The sequence below is a fragment of the Populus alba genome, chromosome 14, assembly GCF_005239225.2.
Source record: "Populus alba chromosome 14, ASM523922v2, whole genome shotgun sequence".
NCBI classification, from domain to species: Eukaryota; Viridiplantae; Streptophyta; class Magnoliopsida; order Malpighiales; family Salicaceae; genus Populus; species Populus alba.
Window position 1 is genome coordinate 15,900,549 of NC_133297.1, and position 12,373 is coordinate 15,912,921.

At 29.6% G+C, this 12,373-nt stretch overlaps 1 protein-coding gene across 1 annotated transcript; it reads right to left on the bottom strand.

Annotated features, from left to right (window-relative positions):
* Positions 1-9,654: 9,654 nt before the first annotated feature.
* LOC140954545 (zinc finger BED domain-containing protein DAYSLEEPER-like) lies at positions 9,655-11,696 on the bottom strand. Its single transcript, XM_073404603.1, has 2 exons — positions 11,576-11,696; positions 9,655-10,160 (listed from the first exon to the last, which is right to left on the bottom strand). The coding sequence occupies exons 1-2, from the start codon at positions 11,694-11,696 to the stop codon at positions 9,655-9,657; spliced, it is 627 nt and encodes a 208-aa protein (XP_073260704.1).
* Between the last annotated feature and the right edge of the window lie 677 nt (positions 11,697-12,373).

Genomic DNA, 12,373 nt, shown 5'->3' on the forward strand with positions numbered 1-12,373 from the left:
GTTAGAAGACACAAATCGAAAGTATAGCCAGGGGACTGATGCTTTGCCCTTTCGAGTAGCTTCTTTAACCTTACATCAAGGGGCCCCTCCTTGATGGAGCATATAATAATATTGTTTGTTCATGTAAATTATGAATCATAGGTTTGGTTTTAGATCTTAGCTGGCTATGGCTGTTTGTTTTTGTTTTTTTTTTTTTAATAATATTTTAAAAAAAAATTAATTTTTTTTATTATTTTTACTTTAAATTATTTTTTTATATATAATTTTAGATTATTTTAATGTGCTAATATTAAAAATAATTTTTAAAAAATATAAAAAATATTATTTTAATATATTTTCAAACAAAATACACTTTAAAAAACAATTATAATTATACTCTCAGACACCTCTAAATTTAAAATGATACCTTGATTTATTGGCTTCCAACCGATTATAAACAAGTGAAACAAAATTCAATTACGCTTTAATTAATCATGGGGCTTCCAAGGAAAATGTTTATTTTTATAATTTAAAAATATTTTTTTAAAAAATTAAATTTATTTTGTATTTTTTTAATTTAAATTAATATATTTTTTTAATATTTTTAATTTTCAAATAAAATATATATTTTTAAAAATAATCATTGTCATACTTTTAAATATATTTTTTTAGAGACATTGATCCTATCTTGAAAAATACCTTTTTATTTTAAAAGAATTGAGATGGGGACAAGTCAAAAAAATTGAATGCTTTGGCTATCGGTAAACTTCCATCTTTTTTTTTTGGCTCCATTTGATTTATTTAGTTTGATTTGTGAATGCCTGTATAGCTTTATGCCATGTGCTGACTGTCGTTTTTATTGCATCGGACATGAATCTACCAAGCAATTACTCACTTGACTTCAGGTCGTCGTGGATAAGACAAGGAAGTTGAATGAATCAACTGCGGCATTAGTCATCCATTAGTCTCCCTGTTCATACTCCCAGCCACCTGGCATCCATCATCTCCTGGACGAGCTTTCGACACGTCAAATGTGCGATAGTTTAATATTAATTATCTGTTGGCTGGAAATTGACTGCGTTTACTTGATTTTTTTAATTAGAAATATATTATAATAATATTTTTAAAAACTATTTTTAAATTCTTTTTATATCAATTTATTAAAATGATTTAAAAAATCAAAAATAAATTATCTGTTTGTAAAAACATGTTATAATACAAAAACAAAAACTCATTTCATCTCATTCAATTTTTTTTTTTTTGAAACGATCTCTTATTTTTTTACAGCATTTATTTATATCCTTATTTACACCTGGAGCTTTCAAATCGCCTAATATATCACACTTCAATATATGGATATGTCTGTAACTGGGCATAGCCTGCCTTTTCAATTCTTCAATTCTTTTTATTTATTTATTGCGGTATTCTTAGTTGCATCCTAGTTAAGATTAAATTATTTCTTTAATTGAGAATTTCTTACATCAACATGATGTATCTAGAAATAATTTTTATTTTTAAAATTATTTGATCCAAAGGTTCAAATATAAAAAATCAAGAGAGATATTATTATTATTATTATTATTATTATTATTATGCTACAAATATGAGTGTTAATTGAAATATCGTGTTATTTTTTTTTGGTTTTCTTAGTTTAATTAAGTTTTTAGTTTTTAGTTTTTGTTTTCTCACTCCTAACATATAATTATCTGAAAAGTTGAGATAAAATGGAAAATTAAACTTGGATTAGAACCATTTAATTATATTTGGACCGACTTTGAGTTGAATTCGAGTGCAAGTGTGAACTCATTAGTTGATGCTAGAATATACCAAGAATATTTGGTGGGCTCGTTAGCATCCGTTCCGCAGACACCCACACCACACCAAGCCAATTCAACTTTCAACAATCAGATTCCGATCTCAGAGGAAGGGTACTGTGCTTCTCTCTGCCATTAAAAATACCTTTCTAAGGATATTTTCCTGCGTACACACACATCTATCTAGATATATGATAAATGATACATGTGTATTCACGTCTGGCATCCTAGGATGATAATAATTATTTTTAAGTTTATTTAATAATTTATTTTTTTAAGTTTTTCATGATTTTTTAATATAATATTAGAGTATTATTGATTAAACAGTCAAGAGTTTAATTTTAATTAATAAAAATTAAATATAAAATAATATAAATTTCAAGTTTAAAATTTTTTTTTGTATAGAATATAATTACAGAGTAATATATTATGGGTTATTATGCGCAATGGCCCTTAAGCAATTTAGCTATCAGAAAGGGTTGACTATATTCCAACCAGAGTACCAAAAAATGGGGCAAAACAGGCACACAAACCCCACAAGGTGACCACTAAATAAACAGTCATAATTACCAAGCAAGAAATCCACCTCCATAACGAACATGATCTCTCTTCCCCCATGAAATACTTCACCAAATCTGTGTTCGTTGGGTCCCCTCTACGTGAAGCAGCTGCATATGGTTCTATCTTTTCTCAGCAACGAATCATGCAATGTCTGAGCCTATGCACATGCATGCGCCTCCTTACCTGGGTTAGTCAAGAAGAAATAAGGACGAAAACGAGGTAATTAATCCTGAGGGGTGATTAAGTATGGTGATTAAAGAGCTTTGTTCCGTTTCTTCCAAGTTTTAGAATCAACATACAAGAGAATTTATTCTTTTTGAATGCACAAAATCCACGTGAAAGATGCATTCGTAAGATTATATATATAAAACCTGATTTGAATTGATAAACAAGATAATTGGAAATTAAAATAAAATACAGAGTGAACATAATGACAGGGAGACTGGCTTTTGGCTTGTTTTTCGTGTTCCCTTGCACGCTGAACCCAAGCACACGCGAGGCATCATCAGATCACCAGCCCCAGGAAAAAAAAGAAGAAGAAAAAAGTGGCAGACATGAATTTAACCGTATTTGACCTGCTCCCCAACAAATGATTCACACATTTAGATTTGGTCTTCTCCAGTTAACCAAATACAGAACAGCTTGAACTCCAATGTTCCATTGACATGTCCCATAAGATTATAGGTGTCTTGATGGAGGAGTGCATGAACGCACGCACGCACTGTCAGATCAATAAAATATTAATTTGTCAGACAGAGAAATTGTTTCTTCTTTAGAGTGTGTTACTACACAAAAATCAACGTTTGTTAATGCGGGGCGTAGGTTATTTTCCATTTTCTTAATTTTACTCTCATGCCCATGAATATGTACGTAGTTACTGTGCTGGTGAGCCTGTTCCTCTCTTTGTTGCATGCCTCACTATTCCTTTCCATTCCTTTTTCACTCATGAATGCTTTAGAGCTTGTTTTTACATTATGCTCTAAGTTATTTTTCATTTTCTTAATTCTACTGGGCCCATGAATATGTTTCTTCTTTAGAGCATGTTTTTATACTCTGCTCTAAGTTATATATTCATACCCAGCGGCGGAGCCAAAGTTTTTTTAATGAGGGGGTAAATTATTAACAAATATTATATTATATAGATATATATTAGAAATCAATTCAAAACATATATACTAATTCATATCAAGTAAACTTAATTTAAAAATACTTTTAAACTAAAAAACTTACATTATAGTTGTCGGGGTTGATTTCAATAAGACTTTTCTTTGAACTTGATGGAGTTACATGACTTGAAGTTTTGATTGACTCTTCATCCTCAAGGGATTTACGCTTGAAATACTTGTCTAGTGACATGTTAATTTAATATGAACCTGCTGGATTTTTTTTTTATCATCATTAGTGTCTATATAATAATTAACACAACTACACAATAATTCACTGTTAAATAAAAGTTAGTTGAGATACATAATAATTCTAAATTTTCCATATGAAATTCATAGCAAAATAAACATCAATTCATCAAAATCAAAACCTATTTCAATGCATATCTATATGCATATAATAAGTATGTTGATTAAATTATACTTAATCATTTCTAGATATTTAATTGAGGAACAATGTCTAGTGTATGTGTAAGAGGAACAATTCTTAAAAAACATGATTTCTACTTGATATTTTACTTACAAACAAATCATGTAAAAATATTAAATTTCAATAAACTACTTTGTCAATGCAAGAGATATCAAGAATAGTGGTTTTGCATGAATATTAATTTATTCATTTATAATAAGAGAAGAAATATTTAATTGATTAAATTAGCAGATTTAAACATTTATTTTCAACATATTTGAACATATTCGTATCAAAACCCCTAAATTATCATAAACCCTAATATTTTTAATAACTAATTATAAAAGAATAAAATTAAAATTAAATAATGAAATAAATAGAAAAAATAAAGAAACTTTGCCTAAAATATAAAGCAGGAACAAGAACTCATAAAAAAAAACAAAGTGACACAATAGCTTATGAAAATAGCAAAACAACAAAGGCAGGAATGCGAAATACTCTTCGTTAGTCAGGGGACTCCATTTTTTTAAGCATTTGATATAGAAACAAAAGGGAAATTGAGAAAAATTTGGGGAATGAGCTGTGTGTGTATATTATATTATAATAACAACTTTCCTTCTTCCTTGCAGGAACAATTTACTAACCTAATATATTAATATTTTAATAAAAAAATTATATATAAAAAAAAAAGTTAAGGGGGCAACGAAAAAATCCATTAGATAATGAACTCTTGGTTCTAAGCCATCTCTGGCGATGAATCAACTGCCCCCTTTTATACCTACGTGGCTCCATACCTGTGGATACTGTATGTATTCACCGCGAGTTTGTGATTGTGACTGAGATATTTCAGTGTGTGCTGCTTCTATCATTATCGAAGAAACTTGGTCTACAAGTAACATCTTTGGCATGTTTTGCTCGTGTGGTACCTAAAATATATTTGACTGATCCTACGTGAGAATGGTTGTGATGAAGAACTAATTCTTGGTTAAAGGCTTGAGCCTTGACTGATCCTACGTGAGAATGGCTATTTCGGAATGGTAAAATGTCAGAATATCCTCTGCTATTTCTCTTCATTATATTGTTATAATACCTGGACCACTAGCATTTAATGTTTTTGAACTTCTGATGAGATTCTGAATGTCCCTGATGCGCTTGTGGGCGCCAAGTTTTGAAGCTGTCTAGAAATTATAGTTTTGGTTTCAAAGATACTCAAGAAGGAAAAAAAAATCAAAAAATTAATTAAACTGAAAAAACTGAAAAAAAAAATAATTGTAAAAACTGAATTGTAAAAAAAAATTAATTAAAATTTAAAAAAAACTGACCGGTTTGGTTCTGTTTCGGTTTCATAAACTTGAAACTGAAAAACTGAACCGAACCCAAAACAAAAAAACAAACCGGAAAAAATAAAAAAACCGAGTCAAAACCGAGCTAAACTGAAAAAATCGAGCTGAACTGGAAAAAACCAAGCTAGATCAGAAAAAACCAAGCCAAACCGGTTTGAACTGGATTTTGTCCTAAAAATTTGAACCAAACTAAAACCGGTTGGTTTGAACCAATTTTGCTTTTTTTAAAAAATAAAATTTGGTTTGGTTACTTTTTTATATATATAAAAACTAAACTAAATAAAAAATGATAACCTCTAGATGCTACTTTTCTTTGATTTTAGTCTAGTTTGAACCCTAAAGACCTTACTGGCTGTTTTAAAATTGTCCCTGTTTTGTTTTTATTTTTCTTGAATTTTTGGTTGAGATCCTCAATAAGTTGCATATTATATTTGACATGCTCTTGGTCGTATCCTTACGCAACACTTTATTATTGTTCTTGTGGATTTTAAAACTATCGAAGTTTTTAGTATTTTTAATGATCCCTCTCGGTTTTCCAACAAAAAAATACATTTAAATTACTCACTCATTCATTTCGGGCCTCGTAACTAGTTTGCAAGGCTCTTTGGTTTCAATCTATATTAAAAGGCTTATAGCCAATGTGCAAAATCTTTTAAGGTTGTTTAAAAATACAATACTAATTATAGTTTAAAATGCTTTTCATTTAAAAATATATTAAAATAATATTTTTTTATTATTTTTAAAAAATTATTTTTAATATTAGCTCATCAAAATGATATGAAAACATAAAAAAAATAATTTTTAGCAAAAATAAATTAAAATTATAAAAAACATAGTCTCAAACAAGCTCTAAAAAAATAACTCATCTTTGTTTTCAAAGTTTTGTTTGTAGCTTTTAGTGCTTATGTTACATGGACATGCATGGACCATGTCCTTGAACATTAAAAATAGTAACAACTTTTTTTTTTTGTTTTTAAAGTAATAAGTTTTTTTTTTTAAAGTAATAAAAACACCTAATATTCTCTAAACCCAATATTCATTGAACAATAGGATTATTGGTTTTTTTTTTTTTTTTTAAGAATTCATATATGTATGGCTAAGGATGAATAAATGATTGTTAAAATAGCACATCATAAGACAATGAACCTCAAATAGGTCATTATCATAAATATTATCCAAAAAGGAGCTTTCATATCACTAAGTCTCCCTCTAAGTAGATGAACCCATAATAATCACTGTTTGGATAAAACTAAGGCATATAATCTTTATTCAACAAATATTGCAAATATGAATAAATCTTAGGTACTATATGATAATGAATCTTAAGGTATTATCCATAAACATATCCTAGGATATAGGTTAGGTTCAATAAGTCCAACATAAACCTATTGGTTATTTATTAGCATGACTTGATAGACTATAGGTGACAGGTCATGATCATGAGTCACCAATTATGGATATGTCAATTCACCAAGTATATCCTCTACTATTTCTCTTCATTATACTGTTGTAATATCTGGACCACTAACATTTAATGTTTTGGAACTTCTGATGAGATTATGACTGTCCCTTGATGCGCTTGTGTTCGCCAAGTTCTGAAGCTGTCTAGAAATTGTATTTTTGGTTTTAGGATGCTAAGGGTGAGAAAAAAACTGAAAAAGCGATTAAATTGAGAAAATTGAAAAAAAATAAACAAAACCGAACCGTGAAAAAAAAACTGATTAAACTGATTAAAATTTTAAAAAAACCCGACCAGTTTAGTTCAGTTTTAGTTTTATAAGCTTGAAACCGAAAAACCAAACCGAATCGAAACCAAAAAAAGGGGAAAAAATCGAGCCAAACCCGAGCTAAACTGAAAAATCGAGCCAAATTGGTTTGAACAGGGTTGTGTCCTAAAAAACCGAACCGCGAAAAAAAACCGATTAAAATTTTAGAAAAATCAATCGGAAAAAAACTAGAAAAAGTTATAAGCCTAAAATAAAAAAACTGAACCGAACCAAACCCAAACAAAAATTTTTTTGGAAAAAACCAAGCTAAACCCGAGCCAAAACCAGAAAAACAAGCCAAACCGATTTGAACCAGGTTTTGTCCTAAGAAACTGAACCGAATCGAAACCGGTCAGTTTGAACCGGTTTTTTTTTTTTAAATTTCAGTTTGGTTATTATTTTTTTATATATATAAAAACCGAACGGAACAAAAAATAATCACCCTTAGATACTACTTTTATTTTATTTTAGTCTAGTTTGAACCCCAAAGACCTCACTGGCTGTTTTAAAACTGTCCTTATTCTACTTTAATTTTTCTTTAATTTTTGGCCGAGATCCTCAATAAGTTGCATATTATATTTGACATGCTCTTGGTTGTATCCTTATGCAACACTTTGTTGTTGTTCTTATGGATTTTAAAACCGTCGAAGATTTTAGTGTTTTTAAGGGTTCCTCTCGGTTTTCCAACTAAACAATACATTCAAATTACTACCTCATGCATTTCGGGCCTTGTAACTAGTTCGCAAGGCTCTTTGGTTTCAACCTATATTAAAAGGCCCTGTAGCCAATGTACAAAATCTTTTAAGGTTGTGTAAAAGTACAGTAATAATTACGGTTTAACATATCTTAAATTTAAAAATATATTAAAATAATATTTGTTTTATTTTTAAAAAATTATTTTTGATATCAGCACATTAAAACAATATGAAAACATAAAAAAATAATTTTTAGCAAAATTAAATTAAAATTTAAGAGAACACAGACTCAAACAGGCTCTAAAAAAAATAATCCATCTTTGTTTTCAAAGTTTTGTTTGTCACTTTTAGTGCTTATGTTACATGGACATGCATGGACCATGTCCTTGAACATTAAAAATAGCAACAACTTTTTATTTTATTTTATTTAAAGTAATATCTTTTTTTATTTTTAAAGTAATAAAACACCTAATATTCTATAAACCAAATAATAGGATTATTGGTTTTTTTTTTTTTTAAAGAATTCATATATGTATGGCTAAGTATGAATAAATGATTGTTAAAAAAGCACATCACAAGACAATGAACCTCAAATAGGTCATTGCAGAAACTTTATCTAAAAAAAGAACCTCCATATCACTAAATCTTCCTCTAAGTAGGTGAACCAATAATGATCATTGTTTGGATAAAACTAAGGCATATAATCTTTATTCAACAAATATTGCAAATACAAATAAATCTGAGGTACTATATGATAATGAATCTTAATGTATTATCCATGAACATATCCTAGGATATGGATTAGGTTCAATAAGTCCAACATAAACCTATTGATTATTTATTAGCATGACTTGATAAACTATAGGTCACAAGTCATGATCATAAGTCACCAATTATGGATATGTCAATTCACCAAGCATTATCAAAATGATAATAACTAGGAGTGACATAAATGAACTAAACCTTAGAAGGGTTAGGCTTGAACCAACCATCTATACAGGGTTTAACTAGGGGTGAGCAAAACCGGTTTGGTTTGTTTTTTATCTAAAAAACTAACCAAAATCAAATTTTGAAAAACTTAAAAATTCAAACCGAAACCGAACCGAAACCGGTTCAAACCGACCGTTTTCCGTTCGGTTTTTTAACAGAAAAACCAGAAAACTGGTTTTATTGTTTTTTTGAGCTTTTTTGGGCTTTCTGATGGGCTTTCTGAAGGGTTTTCTGATAGGCTTATAATTAATGTAAATATTATCTAATTTTGTTACAAAATTCTATAATATATTTAATATTTTTTTGTCACTAAATATTAATTTATATTAAATTATTAGTGGTAATATTGTGTTTAATATGTTTCAAGTCTTTCTAATATTTGTGTTTTGGAGTTTGGACTCCTCATACATCAAAGTTTAAATAACACACACACACCAAATTAAAATTAAAATTACAAAACATTGCCTTCAAAAGGGTTTAAGAAAACAAACAACAAATAACATTGCCATAAAAAATAAAACACTTCATGCAAAAAATATAAATCTTCATTGTGCACATCATCACAATAAAAAAGCACATCAAGATGATAAGAACATTGCACTTTGATTCCATGACACCATTGACATCAAAACCTGAAAATCAAGATCTAAGATTATAAAATGATAAAATAAATTAGAATATGTAAAAATAAAAAGTAGTTTTTTACCATCAAACTTTTGGACTAATTATCATCCGTTACTAAATGTACATTTCCATCAAATTCTACAAAATAAAAAATTAAACATGTTAGATGATTGCAAACAATTTAATTAATAAATTACAAAATAAAATGTGCAAGTTTATAAAAAAAAAATTTACCTGACTCAAGGTTTTCATATGTTTTAAGATCATTTATCAAGCTTCTAATATCAGTTGAAATTGATCCATGATGCAACTAATTTTGACAACAAATGAGTGTTTGAACAGTTGCTGGAGATAGAGAACTTCGAAATTGATCAAATACACGACCACCTGTGCTAAATGCTGATTCAGAAGCCACTGTGGATATAGGAATAGCCAGAACATGTTGTGCAACCTTTGAAAGTGTCTTATATTTCAAAGCATTACTTTTCCACCAACCCAAAATATCTAACTTATCATCATTAGGATCCTCACAACCCTCAATCAAATACCTATCAACCTCATTTTTATTTTCCACACTATCCTCCTCCTGCAAATGTCTTTTGAATCGAGCCAAAGTATTAACATCTACCTCCACATCATCAATAGCATTAACATCCTGTTTATGCCTATTATTATCCACCACTTCATCAATTTTCAAATAAAACTCATACAAGCTCACCAAAGTATCTTTCACCTTATTTGTTAGCAATTGTGCTTTGTCATGATCATACAAATCACCAAAACAAAATTTCACATATTTCAACTTCAAACGTGGATCTAAAACATTAGCCACATATAGCAAAAAATTTTGATTTACTTCACAACCCCAATACTTCTTAAACTTTAACATCATATTCATCACCATTCCACTTAAAATACTATCTTTACTTTTACACAATTGCAAAAAGTTTGTATGCATGTAAATCAATTCATTGAAGAAAGAATTTGATGTGACATGCAATGAGCCAGAAAATCTTAATGTAACCATATAAAAGATTTTTAAGAACTTGATCAAAGTTCTTGCATTTTCCCAATCCTCCAAACTAGGTGGCCCTATGTTTTTTTTATTCCCCTTTGAATCAACCTCCAAAAAGTAACTCATATACCTAGGTTCTTTTTCACCTAACCTCACAAACACCTTTTCAAACTTTTCAGCAGCTTCTAGCATAAAATAAGTTGAATTCCATCGAGTTGCAACATCTAAACACAATGATTTCTTACACTCTATATGCAATTTTTCAGCCCACTTCTTAAATGCAAGATGCCTTGATGGTGAAGATCTCACAAACCTAATGGCATTTTGAATCTTAACAACTGAAACATTAATCTCTCTCAAGCCATCACACACAATGAAGTTTACAATGTGTGCACAACATCTAACATGCAAGTGTTCATTTGACAATATATTAGTTGGTCAATCTTTCATCACATTGTTTAAATATGAAATGGTCACATTATTAGAGCTTGCACTGTCTAATGTAATAGTCAACAGTTTATCAATCCCCCACTCCAACAAACAATTCTCAATAACTTGGCCAATTGTCTCACCCATATGATTGGAAACTTGACAAAAATTAAGAATTCTTTTATGCAAATTCCAGTCATTATCAATCCAATGAGCTGTTAAACACATATAATTAATATTCTGGATTGATGTCCATGTATCTGTTGTTAAGCACAATCGTTGACCCCTAAGAGCTATCCTCAATCTATCCTTATCTTCAACATAAAGTTTCAAAAATCTCTCATAATTGTAAAACGAGAAGGAATGTCAAATCTAGGTTGCATAGTCCTAGCAAATAATTTAAATCCCCGACCCTCCACAAAATTAAAAGGCAACTCATCAATTATAACCATCTTTGCTAGTGCTTGTCTGCATTCATCATAATTATAACCTATTACCTTAAGACTTCCCACATTTTGTTCTCCCAATTCACCCTTAGGTTCTAACACCAAAACCTTTTGTTTCTTAGCAACCACAAAAGGAAACTTCTTACACACTTTTAAATGACTTCACATATTACTTGTGCCATTAACAACAGTGTGACATGCATAATGTTTTCCACAATAATTACATTAAGCTCTAGGGGCTTTAGGATTAACATCAAGTTTTGTAAAGTGATCCCAAATTTGTGACTTTTTTCTATCTTCAACATTTCTTTTCCTAGATGCAAGGACTTGAGGTTGTTTACCTTTTGTATCTGTGGTGGATCCTGCATTGGTTGATTCTGTATTAGCTTTTGAAGTTGGAGAAGTAGTTGATGTTGGTGTAGTGCCCGTGGATGAAGCATTTTGAATTTGAGTAGTTTCCATCTGTTATTACATAATGAAGACATGTTAAAAACCCATAATTTATAATAGATTTAAATGTACTAAAATTCAAAGAAATTATCAAACTAATGGAAACTTAAATGTCAGGCCAAAAAAATAAAATGGAAAGTAATATCAGCCTAAACATCTGCCAAGCTTACGTTCACTGCCAATCTAAGTTCACTACCAACCAACCCTAAATTGACTGCCAACCAATCCTAAGTTCACTGCCATCGGCCAACCATCAAATTGTCCTTAAAATTCTAATTGACAGTCTATTTCGAGATGAAATAAGAACATATATACATCCTATATTATAAAAGCAACACATTCTTAGCCATAGAAAATTAGAAACCAGTTTTGAAGATAATCCTAACAATGTTTGTGAACAATGAAATATGATGTCAAACATAACCAATTTCACAACATCTATATCTTTTCCTTCAAACCAACATCAAAACAAAAGAGGAAATCACACAATGTTTTTCCATAACTTGAACTGTAAACAACAGCATGAAGAAAATAACATCTACCTTAAAAAATAACAAAGATGGCAACCAGAAAAATCTAATCGCAGTTTCATTGTTTCAATGTTGTGAAGAGACATATGATGATAAATCAACACATAATCAGGAAACAACAACAAAAGAAAAATGTTATGCAACTCCCAGATCTAATAC

What these genes read in the sequence shown, in the direction of transcription:
- LOC140954545 (XM_073404603.1), bottom strand. Translation starts at nt 11,696, where the DNA reads ATGGAAACTACTCAAATTCAAAATGCTTCATCCACGGGCACTACACCA. An exon ending in ATCCACCACAGATACAAAAG is followed by an intron (nt 10,161 to 11,575) that starts GTAAACAACCTC and finishes CTAATGTTTTAG; the next exon opens with ATCCACGTTTGAAGTTGAAA.